This window comes from Polyodon spathula, chromosome 14 (assembly GCF_017654505.1).
Source record: "Polyodon spathula isolate WHYD16114869_AA chromosome 14, ASM1765450v1, whole genome shotgun sequence".
In the NCBI taxonomy this organism is placed as follows: domain Eukaryota; kingdom Metazoa; phylum Chordata; class Actinopteri; order Acipenseriformes; family Polyodontidae; genus Polyodon; species Polyodon spathula.
In genome coordinates this window covers 39,820,854-39,837,729 of record NC_054547.1, presented here as the reverse complement: position 1 = coordinate 39,837,729, position 16,876 = coordinate 39,820,854, and the positions used below count along the sequence as shown (strand labels likewise).

General features: G+C 45.3%; 2 protein-coding genes across 5 annotated transcripts in view; both read right to left on the bottom strand.

The window, feature by feature from the left end:
- prss56 (serine protease 56) overlaps positions 1-2,265 on the bottom strand; it is a 10,598-nt gene extending 8,333 nt beyond the window's left edge. The window contains exons 1-4 of the mRNA XM_041269946.1: positions 2,166-2,265; positions 1,306-1,425; positions 474-632; positions 40-231 (exon numbers count right to left, since the gene is read on the bottom strand). Of these exons, the coding sequence (XP_041125880.1) occupies positions 40-231; positions 474-632; positions 1,306-1,425; positions 2,166-2,265 (571 nt within the window). The remainder of the gene's footprint in view (positions 1-39; positions 232-473; positions 633-1,305; positions 1,426-2,165) is intronic.
- A 2,408-nt stretch (positions 2,266-4,673) lies between these two features.
- Positions 4,674-16,656, bottom strand: LOC121327185 (COP9 signalosome complex subunit 7b-like). Of its 4 annotated transcripts, none has more exons than XM_041271045.1 (7): positions 16,587-16,656; positions 10,236-10,408; positions 9,349-9,424; positions 9,167-9,255; positions 6,596-6,801; positions 6,133-6,238; positions 4,674-5,859 (listed from the first exon to the last, which is right to left on the bottom strand). In XM_041271045.1, the coding sequence occupies exons 2-7, from the start codon at positions 10,395-10,397 to the stop codon at positions 5,701-5,703; spliced, it is 798 nt and encodes a 265-aa protein (XP_041126979.1). In that variant the 5' UTR covers positions 10,398-10,408; positions 16,587-16,656; the 3' UTR covers positions 4,674-5,700. The 4 variants fall into 4 exon arrangements, with proteins under 4 accessions (XP_041126979.1, XP_041126980.1, XP_041126978.1 ...); XM_041271046.1 differs by lacking the exon at positions 16,587-16,656 and adding an exon at positions 16,274-16,544 and having other exon boundaries at positions 6,596-6,798; XM_041271044.1 differs by lacking the exon at positions 16,587-16,656 and adding an exon at positions 16,285-16,544.
- Positions 16,657-16,876: the final 220 nt, after the last annotated feature.

The window sequence follows — 16,876 nt, the reverse complement described above, 5'->3', positions numbered from 1 at the left end:
GCACAGTGCTTGTGCTGGAATGGACAGTTTGTTACTCACTGCACTGCAGGACGCGTGCCCTGCAGCTCGCCCTCATTACTCTCAGACAGCTCTTTTCCTCGGCTGGGCAGCGCTGCCGGTAGAAGCGACATGTCTGACTCAGAGCCCAGTTCCTCTCCCTCTCGTCTGATTGGCCCTGTGCTCGCCCAATCTCCTCACAGCTTGGCTCCGCAGGCGGGACTGCTGGGGCAGCTACAGAGGGGAAGAAGAGATTCACCATATGGGTGGTGCCACATGCTGGGATCAAATCAATTCCTTTCATATCAAGGGTTTTCACAGATCAATAACTAGTTGGAACGCTTGCTGTTTGAGCAAAAGGGATAAGTAAAACTAAGTCATAAAACGTAATTGTATTTCAGCAACCTTGTAAATAAAGCAGATTACAGTGTTTTACAAAGCAAGAGAATGGCAGAGAAGAGGCAGGCGTTCCTTACCGCAGGGCCCGCTTCGCTTTCCACAGTCCTGATACAAGCAGGGTGAACAGCCCTCACACTCCAGTTCCACCCGGCTGCTCTCCGACATGGCGACATCAACAGCTGAGAGGGCACCAGCCAGGGCAGCCTCTAACACCACTGTGCCCCTCTCTGACAGGGCTGCAACCAGATAGAGACCGTGAGCAGAGGGGCTGAAGAGGAGGTGAGAGGGAGAGAGAAGAGAAAGAAAGAAAGGGGGTGAGAGGGAAAGAGAGAAAGGGGGTGAGAGGGAGAGAAAGGAAATGAGGGAGAGGGAGAGAAAGGGGGTGAGGGAGAGAAAGAGAAAGGGGGTGACAGGAAGAGAGGGAGAGAAAGAGAAAGGGGTGAGGGAGGGAGAGGGAGAGAAAGGGGGTGACAGGTAAAGAGAGAGGGAGAGAAAGGGAGAGAGAAAAGGGGTGAGAAGGAGAGAGGGAGAGAGAGAAAGGGGGTGAGGGAGAGGGACAGAAAGAGAAAGGGGGTGATGGAGTGAGAGAGAAAGAGGGTTATGGAGAGAGAGAGAGAGAGAGAGAGAGAGAGAGAGAAAGAGAGAGAGAGAGAGAGAGAAAGGTGATAAGGAGAGTGATGGAGATAAAGATTGCATTGCTGTACCACAGTACGTTATTGCAAGACAAGAGAAGTGGGTTAAAGGTACACAGGGATGAAGAGAAAGACGGCGAGAGAAAGGAAGACTGAGTCACTGACTCGCCCCAAGGGCTGAACTAACAATAGGGACCATCATGAGTCTCAGAGCAGCTGAACCAGAGTGGAGCAGCGAGGAGTTGAGCTGAGCGTCTTCAAGCATGCTGCCCGTTACATGACAACAGAGAGCCGCTAACAACGGTCAGCCTGGCTCGGGGTTTAATTAGACTGCCAGGGAAGCCCTTGCCAGTCCTCTGTTTAGCGTAGATATACATCAAGGGATCACAGGCTGGGTCTACAAAACAGCACAGGCTGTTCAGATGACAAGACAGAGCGTGTGAAGGATATCTATCTGGGAATGTCTGAGGTGGATACAATATTAAAATCTGTAACTCTATACCAACCCCTAATCTGTAACCCTCTATACCTGTCTCTCAATCTGTACCCCTCTGTATTGTAACAGAGCCCCCAACTCTCCCTCAATCTCTACCCTACCTTACCCCAACACCCCTCTCTACACTTTAGACTAAAACACTAGACTTTTCTACGTTGGGTTCCATTGCTATTCTGTGAACGCACATGGTCTGCTGCTCTGGAAGGTTGGTCCCTTCCTTCCTCAAGCAGCTCCTTTTTCTCAGACGACAACCTGAGGGACGCTGCAGAGATGCGGTACAACTGGACCTCTGGTTTGTTTTTTCAGCAGGCCTTCGGAGCCCTTGGGAATTTGAATTTCATGTTCCTGGGGTTATGTTGCGAAGGGAATAGAAAGCAGGTTATCCAGCCAGCGCTGGAAAGGCTGAAAACTGATCACTGCTTGTATTGTATTATAAAATCTCTACTGAGTCATTGAAGAATACATTAACCTTGTGCAATACATGCACAATCCCTCCCTCTCTGAATATGAAACCCTTCACCATGAATACCAACCAGAACAACATCACACCAGCGGCGTCACCACGCTCCTGCAGGAACAGACAGGCTGCTCCAGACAACAGCACAGCACAGTAACCAGCAGTAAAATAGTAAAACTCACACCTTGCAGGGCGCTCTGGGGAAGCCGGGTCACTTCTCTGCCCGTTGGTGCAGCAGAACAGCAGACCAGCATCAGCAACAAGAACACCAGCAGCATGGTCATCAGGCGTTGGGCGCTCTGTCGGTCGTAGAGAGTAGTCCTCTATCATATATATATATATATATATATATATTCTATATTATATATTATATATATATATATAATATATATGATTATATATAATCAAGCAGTCTGACATGCAGATATTCCAAAACACTTCTCCCTTTGTTGAATGTGCGTCTCTCTCTCGAGACTGTTGTTGTACGGAATCTCTTGTATTCTTTGCAAAGCTTTGCTCCCGCACTCACTTAGTGCGCATCTGTCTGCAAGTTTATATGGGTAACAATAGTCAGAGTGGAGCGGGGTATATATAGAGAACTCCGGGGCAGAGCAGAGGGGCGCTCCCATGGCCAATGATTAACAGCTGAATTCATTAAGACACTGACAGCAGAGCGAGTGTCACTTGCCAAGGCTGGAAATGAAAAGGGGTTTGGTGCTGTGCAGGGAGGAGGAGGGGGGCTGGGGGGATTGTTGTTTGAATTCATTAGTGCACGAGAAAGTTGGGAAGAGATGGCTTCATCACACTGCTTGGAGAAGAGAGAGAGAGAGGGGGGACGTCTGCCATTCTGCCTGTTTCTCAAAGGCGGCATTGTCCTCTCAGTCCCTCTGAGCTGCCTACTTCAAAGCCGGCCCTTAATGATCACAGGACAGCCGCCTCCATTGATCATTTTCACGCTTTTATCTCCCTGAATAAAATATTGTCAGTTCAGATCACTTCTTTTAATCTTATTGGGTCGACTGGTTTATTATATAAATATTAAATTAAAAAAAAAACACGTCAGGTCGTTTCACTGTGCAACAAGTGCAGGAATGTTAAACATACAAATCTCAGGATCTACCAGAGTAACCCAGTTCATTACTACAGCATTCCTTTCAAAAGAACACGAGTCTACCTGGAAATATCCACGACACATCAGAGCATCACAAGGGTAATGAAAAAAAGAGAGGGCAGCTGGAAGTAGAAGCACCCATGAACGGATTGTGGCTGGTTACCCGTTATTCTATAAAACAATGTACGAGAACAAACAGAAGAGAGCAGGCAATAAAAGCAAGCAGCACTATACCCTCATTAATATTACCATGAGGGAGGGGCAGCTTCGACACAGGAATCATTTAAAACAGCTCACTAAAAATAAAAAGGCTTGGTAAAATGATTACAAATCTGCGCTGAAGTAATTAAGATGTTTCTTTCTTTCAGTTGTTAAACAGTTCTAAAACCACTGAAACAAAAACCTTTCAATAATCTGTATTCATTTTCACACTTATTGCCAAAGAGCTGCTCGTGCCTAATGAGTGTCCTAACCCTGTCCCCCTTTCTCGCACATTTCCCAAGGGAAAGGGAATACTGCTTTTCCCTGGGAGAGGTGATGGGTTTTGTAAGGGCGTCAGTTCTTTCTCACTCCTCCTCCTCCTCTCATTAAAGCAGTCCAGAGGAGTCTGTACTGAGCTAATTGTGCAGATGGTTATTTTATTCCTGCAATTACCCCTCAGCAGGGGGCTGCTGTGTGATTGTCCCTCACTAGCGGAGTCCCTGGAATTTCCCAAGGAGTAAAATAACTCTCATATCTGCACAGTCTGGGGCCTGATGCACTTTCAGAGCTAGCTGCAGGGTCCTTATACAGCCCCTACAGTTTAATAAGAGTTTGAGGTAGTTACATAAAAAAAAGAACAATGATACAAACACAATGATAAAACCCCCAATGCCCTTGCTGAACAGCACTCCAGGTGCTTTCTGCTTGCTTATGAAACGATTACCCATTGTGCCAAACAAAGGGAACAATGAGAAGTAGGCTACAGCGTTGAGAGAAAGAAAAAAGAAAAAAAAAATTTCAACTGACCTTGCGATTTACAAATGAACACTGAAGTCAGCTACACAGTTGTTATTTGTAGTAATGATGGTCACTTTGTACCATTAAATAGCACTTGAAGCAGTAATCTGGGATTTAAAAGGAAAAATAAAACAGTACTGAAAGTAGTAAAAAAAAAAACACCACCACTGTATTAACAAAAAGGCATCCCTGAAAAGAGAGCAAGCAACCAAACTTTATTACACTTAAAAAATACATTACAAAAAAAAATGTGTATTAAGTATAAAAGGTGTATTAACTCTGTTAAGCAACAAAAAACCCACAAGCCCCCTTTAGTACAGGAATCCTTATCTAGAGCCCCTTTTACACTGGCACTCCTACCTGGGTCTGGACCCAGGTCCTAGCTAACCGGGTCACAACCCCGTACCTGGGTTAACCCTCCTCAGGATGTGGGTCGACACGCTTTGACCCAGGTTGAGGGAGACAAAATGCTTGTCTGCAGGAAGGTTTCACTTCCGCAAGGAATGTTTCTGTTTATTCTGTTTAGCTATGTTTTGTTGCTCGAAACACACCATGAGCCAGACTGCAGCAGGGATGAAGAAACATTTGCTCAAATCAACATCTGGGCCGCTGGTTCAATCCAGAGAAGCTTGGATGGAAGTGTCCGTAACAAGCTGCTCCCGGGGCGTTGATACACACGTTGTGCGCTTGCGTCTGTCACCCAGGTCAAACCTGCTTTATCAAAAGCAGTGTGAAATCTCGAACCTGACCCGCACGACACTGGGTCCTGTCTGGGTAGGTTCTGACCTGGGTAGATCATGTCAGTGTGAAAGGGGCTTAAGAGAGCAATGAAGGAAGAATTGTATCTATTGAAATTGAGAAATAAGCTTCAGCCTGCTGCAAACACAGCATTCACTGGGGGTCCTCTCTGCTCTTTATCAACAGCACATACTGTAGGCTGTCCAGCTTGGGTCCGCAAAATGAGGCTAAGAACTTTCTGAATTTCATTTTCCACAATCCAATAGCACACAGCACCACTGGAACAAGAAACGATTGACAAAGAAACAAAAATAACCCCAAAAAAACACTGCAAATGCCTGAAAAAGTATTTATTCTTTTTCTTTTTTTTTTTCAGTCTGGCTCGATGTGGTGATGGTCAGCGTGGAAGAGGCTGGTGGGAGTTTGAGTCGTAGCAGAGCACTCCCTGGTGGGGTGCTAGTGGAAGTAGCAGAGCGCTCCGTGGTGGGGTGCTAGTGGTGGGTGGGTGGTTACTGTGGTAGAGGCTGGGAGGAGTTTGATTCGTAGCAGAGCGCTCCCTGGTGGGGTGCTAGTGGTGGGTGGGTGAGCAGTGTGGTTGAAGCTGGGAGGAGTTTGACTCTTAGCAGAGCGCTCCCTGGTGGGGTGCTAGTGGTGGGTGGGTGGGCAGTGTGGTAGAGGCTGGGAGGAGTTTGACTCATAGCAGAGCGCTCCCTGGTGGGGTGCTAGTGGTGGGTGGGTGGGCAGTGTGGTAGAGGCTGGGAGGAGTTTGATTCGTAGCAGAGCACTCCAGGGTGGGGTGCTAGTGGTGGGTGGGTGGGCAGTGTGGTTGAGGCTGGGAGGAGTTTTAGTCGTAGCGCTCCCTGGTGGGGTGCTAGTGGCGGATGGGCACCAGCCCCTTCACTTTGGACATCTTCTTAAGGGGCTGTCTCTGCTCAGCGGGCTGAGCTGCATCCCGTTCCATCAGCTGCGGGTCCACTTCCTGGCTGGAGGTTGATGCCGAAGCTTTCAATGTTTTCTTTATATTTGTAACCTTGAAAGATTGAGGAGTGAATATTAGAGAACTGACAATGCAATGACACTTACAGGAGCCCTGTTTTCATTTTCATATATTCACTGTGGAGGAGGTACGCTTGTCTGCAATTCACCCATGTTGTCGCACTTGATCAGTGTGGAGTGGGGCAGTTTTAATTGGAACCTCTTAGAACAGCCATATTCTTTAAAAGTGCCCCTCCAGTGCTCTCATTATGTGGACACAAATGAGAAGGCACAACACTGTGCTAACACATAAGGAGGCGCTGTTTACCTCTGTTTCCATTTGCTGCTGGGTCCTGTTGTGATTCTCTCTGCACAGATTGGCTCGGAGGACTTGCTGCTCAATACCCGACAAGACCGCCTCACAACCGTCACACCTGTAACATGAGAAGATATGCAAGCTGCAGGACATCAACCCAACGTATCCTCACTCCAGAGTAGGGACCAGAGCACCTGCAGGCTCCACTAAAGAATGCCAATCCTATCTGGAGCACAGGATAAAATGTAACGAAAGTTCACCCTAAATATTGCACAATACTGGTTGTGTTTTTAATCATTTAAAGGGTCTGAGAAGTTCTGGTTTGAGGACTTTCTCAACCTTGTTCAAGTAAACTGACACTCGATACGCCTCTAACACTGTGTGTGTGTCTCTTTGACAGCCCTGTTTTAATGCCAGTAACAGCCACAGTATTCAGAGACTGAACAGCAGCACTATTTGAACGGACTGCACTAACCACTCCTGCAGTGTCTTCACGATGTCGCTGCTGTCCTTCCTCTGGATGTCGCGTCCGATGCAGAGGTCCACCTCAAACAGCTGGCTCCGCTGGTCCAGCTTCCCCTGGATGATGTCACTGTACACAGCTTCAATGATCAGATCCTCCAGCTCTCGCAGGTTCTTCATTTCCAGGTCTTTCAGCAGCACAGAGTAAGGAATGCACTGCTAACCACAAGGTAGGGAATCATATTAATACACAAGAATGAAGTGCAAAAGTACTGCTGTGTGAAGAGTCACATCACCTCTGAGTGTGCCTTCTGAGGGATTTGCTCTGGTGGGTATTGAAGTTTATTAATGTGTGACGTATATACGGGTGCCTCCCTGTTCTGAGGGGTTTGCATTGCTCTGGTGGGTATTGAAGTTTATTAATGTGTGACGTATATACGGGTGCCTCTCTGTTCTGAGGGGTTTGCATTGCTCTGGTGGGTATTGAAGTTTATTAATGTGTGACGTATATACGGGTGCCTCTCTGTTCTGAGGGGTTTGCAATGCTCTGGTGGGTATTGAAGTTTATTAATGTGTGACGTATATACGGGTGCCTCTCTGTTCTGAGGGGTTTGCATTGCTCTGGTGGGTATTGAAGTTTATTAATGTGTGACGTATATACGGGTGCCTCTCTGTTCTGAGGGGTTTGCATTGCTCTGGTGGGTATTGAAGTTTATTAATGTGTGACGTATATACGGGTGCCTCTCTGTTCTGAGGGGTTTGCAATGCTCTGGTGGGTATTGAAGTTTATTAATGTGTGACGTATATACGGGTGCCTCCCTGTTCTGAGGGGTTTGCATTGCTCTGGTGGGTATTGAAGTTTATTAATGTGTGACGTATATACGGGTGCCTCTCTGTTCTGAGGGGTTTGCATTGCTCTGGTGGGTATTGAAGTTTATTAATGTGTGACGTATATACGGGTGCCTCTCTGTTCTGAGGGGTTTGCTCTGGTGGGTATTGAAGTTTATTAATGTGTGACGTATATACGGGTGCCTCTCTGTTCTGAGGGGTTTGCATTGCTCTGGTGGGTATTGAAGTTTATTAATGTGTGACGTATATACGGGTGCCTCCCTGTTCTGAGGGGTTTGCAATGCTCTGGTGGGTATTGAAGTTTATTAATGTGTGACGTATATACGGGTGCCTCTCTGTTCTGAGGGGTTTGCATTGCTCTGGTGGGTATTGAAGTTTATTAATGTGTGACGTATATACGGGTGCCTCTCTGTTCTGAGGGGTTTGCATTGCTCTGGTGGGTATTGAAGTTTATTAATGTGTGACGTATATACGGGTGCCTCCCTGTTCTGAGGGGTTTGCATTGCTCTGGTGGGTATTGAAGTTTATTAATGTGTGACGTATATACGGGTGCCTCTCTGTTCTGAGGGGTTTGCATTGCTCTGGTGGGTATTGAAGTTTATTAATGTGTGACGTATATACGGGTGCCTCTCTGTTCTGAGGGGTTTGCATTGCTCTGGTGGGTATTGAAGTTTATTAATGTGTGACGTATATACGGGTGCCTCTCTGTTCTGAGGGGTTTGCTCTGGTGGGTATTGAACTTTATTAATGTGTGACGTATATACGGGTGCCTCTCTGTTCTGAGGGGTTTGCTCTGGTGGGTATTGAAGTTTATTAATGTGTGACGTATATACGGGTGCCTCTCTGCTCTGAGGGGTTTGCATTGCTCTGGTGGGTATTGAAGTTTATTAATGTGTGACGTATATACGGGTGCCTCTCTGTTCTGAGGGGTTTGCATTGCTCTGGTGGGTATTGAAGTTTATTAATGTGTGACGTATATACGGGTGCCTCTCTGTTCTGAGGGGTTTGCATTGCTCTGGTGGGTATTGAAGTTTATTAATGTGTGACGTATATACGGGTGCCTCTCTGTTCTGAGGGGTTTGCATTGCTCTGGTGGGTATTGAAGTTTATTAATGTGTGACGTATATACGGGTGCCTCCCTGTTCTGAGGGGTTTGCTCTGGTGGGTATTGAAGTTTATTAATGTGTGACGTATATACGGGTGCCTCCCTGTTCTGAGGGGTTTGCATTGCTCTGGTGGGTATTGAAGTTTATTAATGTGTGACGTATATACGGGTGCCTCCCTGTTCTGAGGGGTTTGCAATGCTCTGGTGGGTATTGAACTTTATTAATGTGTGACGTATATACGGGTGCCTCTCTGTTCTGAGGGGTTTGCATTGCTCTGGTGGGTATTGAAGTTTATTAATGTGTGACGTATATACGGGTGCCTCTCTGTTCTGAGGGGTTTGCATTGCTCTGGTGGGTATTGAACTTTATTAATGTGTGACGTATATACGGGTGCCTCTCTGTTCTGAGGGGTTTGCAATGCTCTGGTGGGTATTGAAGTTTATTAATGTGTGACGTATATACGGGTGCCTCCCTGTTCTGAGGGGTTTGCATTGCTCTGGTGGGTATTGAAGTTTATTAATGTGTGACGTATATACGGGTGCCTCCCTGTTCTGAGGGGTTTGCAATGCTCTGGTGGGTATTGAACTTTATTAAACAGTGCAATACAAACACATGAGAAATTCTCATACCTTCATCCTGGCAGCCAGGCTAACTATGGTCAGGTGTTTCAATTTGTTCTTCTGGACTCCAGATAACTCAGGCAGACTTTCTTTATTCGCTGAAAGCAACCAAACCAAAAACATACCCTATTTTAGTGTTATTTTCATTACTTATAAATGTTTGATATATTGTATTGAATACATTGGTTTACCTGTATAATCCGGGTATGTTCCATAAGCAAACAGATTTAACAGCTGAAAATATCCTGCATAAGGTCCATTTGATAGCTAAGGAAAGAAATCAGATATATTACTTTATGCCCTGCATGTATTCCTATCCAAGAGACAGAGGCTCTTTACAAACAGCCATAACTGTGAAAAACGTACTTCAACACGACATGAGAGAAGTTCTCATAAATTCACTAGCAATGTATTGCGACCTCTTGTGGTTATTTCAGTATTGCAAGCATTATTAAAAATAAACACAAAATTATGATTGTTACAAAATAAAATACAGCTAAACTATAATATAGATACATTGATGCTCCCTTTAAAAAAAAAAAAAAAAAAAAAAGAACATTTTGTTAGAGCATAACATTTTATGATTTACATGCCCCACTTTCATGCTCATAGTACCCTGAAACGGTACAAAGAACACAGACTGATCACAGCGACCAACTGAGAGATTTAAACAGGATTGGATTAGGCTGCTGCAGGGCACACAGCATATTAAAAAAAGGAAAACAATGTACGAAACAAAAAAGACTGCTACTGAGTCACTTCACAAAAGCATTAACTTGAAGTGAAGATGGGGTATGATTGATATGAGGGTCATTCCATAACAAATCACCCCCAAAAAGTTGACATTTACATTTAAAACCCTACAGTCTTACACCAAACTTTTGTAGGCATTAATATTAACATACACTAATAGCACTGTCCTGCAGTGGATAGAAAACCATGTCAGAATCAGAGCAATGTAAACGATTATGCAGTACATGAATATCTCTGCAAACCTATTCAGAATTCAGGAAATCTGCAACCACTGTAACCTCCTGGGTGACTTGTCATGGAATGACCCATGATCAAACAAACTTGCCTCCTGGATGCAGGGCAGCTCCAGAAGCTCTCCGAAGACGTACACGCTGGGGGCCTCCAGCACCTGGGTGATAAGAGCGGTCAGCGCGGTGCCTTTAGCACTCTTTGCTAACAGAATGAACTGCTCCAGAGGATTGTGGGTGGGTTTCTGCCCCTCTGCCATTACAGACAAATCTAAACAAATAAAAACAAAAAAAAAAAAAAAAAACATTTCAGCAGTCTTTCTCCTGCATCCTTTCATAACTTCCACTAGCATCAATAACCATTGTGCAGGTTTACAGAACAATAATTCCAACTTATTCAAACCAGCATGCCGGGAAAACCTTCTGACAGCAGCTAAAAGACAAGAGAGTGGTCAGTACCATAATAATGAAATGAACAGAGTCACACAGCAGTACACACCCATATCAAACATAACATGGCTTAGAAGTGTCCTCCATCCTGTTTGGCTGCTAACTTTGCAGTGTCAGATAATTAAGAGTAGAACCAGCTGTTCAAATCTCATGTCAATCCGATCAGGGAAATCACAGTTTCAAAATCATCATTTTAGAAGCTCAATAACCCACTAGTAGGCATGGGTTGCACTGATAACAACACACTTGTCAGGTTGTGAAGACATGTGGCCGTGCCCGTTATCAGTACAAGTCACTCCTCATGTGTGTTATTGCTTACTGCTAACATTCTATCAAAGAACCTGAACACCTGTAATCTTTATTTTCCTGAACCTTCAAATTTAAAGGCTGTTTATAGGGTTAGGGTTAGAAAACTATTGCTCCGGTGCAGCCACTCCCAGACCCGCCCAAGCTGGCCTCAGCTCCCTGTTGGAAACTAGTTTCACCCATGGAAAATGAAATACAAACCAATGCAGTAATGAACTAGCACTGGAGAGAATACAATGGAACAGACCCAGACACACCTGGGTCAATCACAAATACAATGCACCGAGATTCTGAACTATAGAACAGACCCAAACACACCTGGGTCAATCACAAATACAATGCACCCAGATTCTGAACTACAGAACAGACCCGGACACACCTGGGTCAATCACAAATACAATGCACCCAGATTCTGAACTATAGAACAGACCCGAACACACCTGGGTCAATCACAAATACAATGCACCCAGATTCTGAACTACAGAACAGACCCGAACACACCTGGGTCAACCACAAATACAATGCACCCGATTCTGAACTACAGAACAGACCCGAACACACCTGGGTCAATCACAAATACAATGCACCCAGATTCTGAACTATAGAACAGACCCGAACACACCTGGGTCAATCACAAATACAATGCACCCAGATTCTGAACTACAGAACAGACCCGGACACACCTGGGTCAATCACAAATACAATGCACCCCGATTCTGAACTACAGAACAGACCCGAACACACCTGGGTCAATCACAAATACAATGCACCCAGATTCTGAACTACAGAACAGACCCGAACACACCTGGGTCAATCACAAATACAATGCACCCAGATTCTGAACTACAGAACAGACCCGAAAACACCTGGGTCAATCACAAATACAATGCACCCAGATTCTGAACTATAGAACAGACCCGAACACACCTGGGTCAATCACAAATACAATGCACCCCGATTCTGAACTATAGAACAGACCCGAACACACCTGGGTCAATCACAAATACAATGCACCCCGATTCTGAACTATAGAACAGACCCGAACACACCTGGGTCAATCACAAATACAATGCACCCAGATTCTGAACTCAGACCCGAAAACACCTGGGTCAATCACAAATACAATGCACCCAGATTCTGAACTACAGAACAGACCCGAACACACCTGGGTCAATCACAAATACAATGCACCCAGATTCTGAACTATAGAACAGACCCGAACACACCTGGGTCAATCACAAATACAATGCACCCCGATTCTGAACTATAGAACAGACCCGAACACACCTGGGTCAATCACAAATACAATGCACCCCGATTCTGAACTATAGAACAGACCCGAACACACCTGGGTCAATCACAAATACAATGCACCCCGATTCTGAACTATAGAACAGACCCGAACACACCTGGGTCAATCACAAATACAATGCACCCAGATTCTGAACTATAGAACAGACCCGAACACACCTGGGTCAATCACAAATACAATGCACCCAGATTCTGAACTACAGAACAGACCCGAACACACCTGGGTCAATCACAAATACAATGCACCCCGATTCTGAACTACAGAACAGACCCGAACACACCTGGGTCAATCACAAATACAATGCACCCCGATTCTGAACTATAGAACAGACCCGAACACACCTGGGTCAATCACAAATACAATGCACCCAGATTCTGAACTATAGAACAGACCCGAACACACCTGGGTCAATCACAAATACAATGCACCCCGATTCTGAACTATAGAACAGACCCGAACACACCTGGGTCAATCACAAATACAATGCACCCCGATTCTGAACTATAGAACAGACCCGAACACACCTGGGTCAATCACAAATACAATGCACCCCGATTCTGAACTATAGAACAGACCCGAACACACCTGGGTCAATCACAAATACAATGCACCCCGATTCTGAACTACAGAACAGACCCGAACACACCTGGGTCAATCACAAATACAATGCACCCCGATTCTGAACTACAGAACAGACCCGAACACACCTGGGTCAATCACAAATACAATGCACCCCGATTCTGAACTACAGAACAGACCCGAACACACCTGGGTCAATCACAAATACAATGCACCCAGATTCTGAACTACAGAACAGACCCGAACACACCTGGGTCAATCACAAATACAATGCACCCAGATTCTGAACTACAGAACAGACCCGAACACACCTGGGTCAATCACAAATACAATGCACCCCGATTCTGAACTACAGAACAGACCCGAACACACCTGGGTCAATCACAAATACAATGCACCCCGATTCTGAACTACAGAACAGACCCGAACACACCTGGGTCAATCACAAATACAATGCACCCCGATTCTGAACTACAGAACAGACCCGAACACACCTGGGTCAATCACAAATACAATGCACCCCGATTCTGAACTATAGAACAGACCCGAACACACCTGGGTCAATCACAAATACAATGCACCCCGATTCTGAACTATAGAACAGACCCGGACACACCTGGGTCAATCACAAATACAATGCACCCCGATTCTGAACTACAGAACAGACCCGAACACACCTGGGTCAATCACAAATACAATGCACCCCGATTCTGAACTATAGAACAGACCCGAACACACCTGGGTCAATCACAAATACAATGCACCCCGATTCTGAACTACAGAACAGACCCGAAAACACCTGGGTCAATCACAAATACAATGCACCCCGATTCTGAACTATAGAACAGACCCGAACACACCTGGGTCAATCACAAATACAATGCACCCCGATTCTGAACTACAGAACAGACCCGAACACACCTGGGTCAATCACAAATACAATGCACCCCGATTCTGAACTACAGAACAGACCCGAACACACCTGGGTCAATCACAAATACAATGCACCCCGATTCTGAACTACAGAACAGACCCGAACACACCTGGGTCAATCACAAATACAATGCACCCCGATTCTGAACTACAGAACAGACCCGAACACACCTGGGTCAATCACAAATACAATGCACCCCGATTCTGAACTACAGAACAGACCCGAACACACCTGGGTCAATCACAAATACAATGCACCCCGATTCTGAACTATAGAACAGACCCGAACACACCTGGGTCAATCACAAATACAATGCACCCCGATTCTGAACTACAGAACAGACCCGAAAACACCTGGGTCAATCACAAATACAATGCACCCCGATTCTGAACTACAGAACAGACCCGAACACACCTGGGTCAATCACAAATACAATGCACCCCGATTCTGAACTACAGAACAGACCCGAACACACCTGGGTCAATCACAAATACAATGCACCCCGATTCTGAACTACAGAACAGACCCGAACACACCTGGGTCAATCACAAATACAATGCACCCCGATTCTGAACTACAGAACAGACCCGAACACACCTGGGTCAATCACAAATACAATGCACCCCGATTCTGAACTACAGAACAGACCCGAACACACCTGGGTCAATCACAAATACAATGCACCCCGATTCTGAACTACAGAACAGACCCGAACACACCTGGGTCAATCACAAATACAATGCACCCCGATTCTGAACTACAGAACAGACCCGAACACACCTGGGTCAATCACAAATACAATGCACCCCGATTCTGAACTATAGAACAGACCCGAACACACCTGGGTCAATCACAAATACAATGCACCCCGATTCTGAACTACAGAACAGACCCGAACACACCTGGGTCAATCACAAATACAATGCACCCCGATTCTGAACTATAGAACAGACCCGAACACACCTGGGTCAATCACAAATACAATGCACCCCGATTCTGAACTATAGAACAGACCCGAACACACCTGGGTCAATCACAAATACAATGCACCCCGATTCTGAACTATAGAACAGACCCGAACACACCTGGGTCAATCACAAATACAATGCACCCCGATTCTGAACTACAGAACAGACCCGAAAACACCTGGGTCAATCACAAATACAATGCACCCCGATTTTGAACTATAGAACAGACCCGAACACACCTGGGTCAATCACAAATACAATGCACCCCGATTCTGAACTACAGAACAGACCCGAACACACCTGGGTCAATCACAAATACAATGCACCCCGATTCTGAACTATAGAACAGACCCGAACACACCTGGGTCAATCACAAATACAATGCACCCCGATTCTGAACTACAGAACAGACCCGAACACACCTGGGTCAATCACAAATACAATGCACCCCGATTCTGAACTATAGAACAGACCCGAACACACCTGGGTCAATCACAAATACAATGCACCCCGATTCTGAACTACAGAACAGACCCGAACACACCTGGGTCAATCACAAATACAATGCACCCCGATTCTGAACTACAGAACAGACCCGAAAACACCTGGGTCAATCACAAATACAATGCACCCCGATTCTGAACTACAGAACAGACCCGGACACACCTGGGTCAATCACAAATACAATGCACCCCGATTCTGAACTACAGAACAGACCCGAACACACCTGGGTCAATCACAAATACAATGCACCCCGATTCTGAACTACAGAACAGACCCGAACACACCTGGGTCAATCACAAATACAATGCACCCCGATTCTGAACTACAGAACAGACCCGAACACACCTGGGTCAATCACAAATACAATGCACCCCGATTCTGAACTACAGAACAGACCCGAACACACCTGGGTCAATCACAAATACAATGCACCCCGATTCTGAACTATAGAACAGACCCGAACACACCTGGGTCAATCACAAATACAATGCACCCCGATTCTGAACTATAGAACAGACCCGAACACACCTGGGTCAATCACAAATACAATGCACCCCGATTCTGAACTACAGAACAGACCCGGACACACCTGGGTCAATCACAAATACAATGCACCCCGATTCTGAACTACAGAACAGACCCGAACACACCTGGGTCAATCACAAATATAATGCACCCAGATTCTGAACGAGTGGCCGAAAAAAAATGTAATGCTGCAGTTTGAGGCATATACTTGCACCCTTCAACACAAACAAACAAACAAACAAACAAACAAAAAACTGGACATGTAAACCTGCCATTACTACACTATCATTACACGCTTTAACAAATCATTACACGCTTTAACAAATCTGGAACTGTACAACCTGCCATTACTACACTATCATTACACGCTTTAACAAATCTGTATGAGAGACCGACTTTAAATTATGCTTTTGTTTAAAAATACTGTAATTAGAATTCAAAGCACGATAGTTTAACGTTTGGAGAGTAAACCCAGAAGCTGACATTACGGTTAATTAAATGTATAAACTACACACAGGTGCAGCTTGTGTTAATGACAAATAATGTGTTTCACTGTACCCGAATTTCACCTCTCGCTGGCAGGAAGTCTGCTGTGTGACGATCTGAACGGGTCTTGTGTGTGTTTTTAAATATACTGCTTCCTCACGTTGTCAAGCAGCCATGGTTCAATCCACCCCGTTTACAAGACAGTCCACACGGAAACACAGACCGCCTTATGCACAACTTAAGGTTCCGGTGTTCGGAAAAGCCTTTCCATATTTCATAAAGAATGAAAACATAGAAAAAGCATGTATATGCTGAAGTACATCCCTGAAAATCTTTGTTGTAGTGAATTCATGTTAATTTCCGGGACTGAAATAGGCAACCCCACCTTAGAAACATCGATGGTCCGAGATAAAAGGCTAGAGGTACCAGCATGCATTGGGTGGGAGCTGGGTGAAGGAGCGGTGATGACGATGCGCCCTCATTGGAAGGTGTCTGTGACGTGTTGCTGTATTACGGATAAGGAGAATTAGCTGAAGAACTGCCACGTGTTTGTATAAACATACTGCTGTTGTATGTGTTGACTCAACAAGGTTTGAAAATTAAAAAAAAAAAAAAAAAAACTCACACATATTGTATCTGATTGTTTTTAGTCAACAAAATTGCAACTGCGAGATG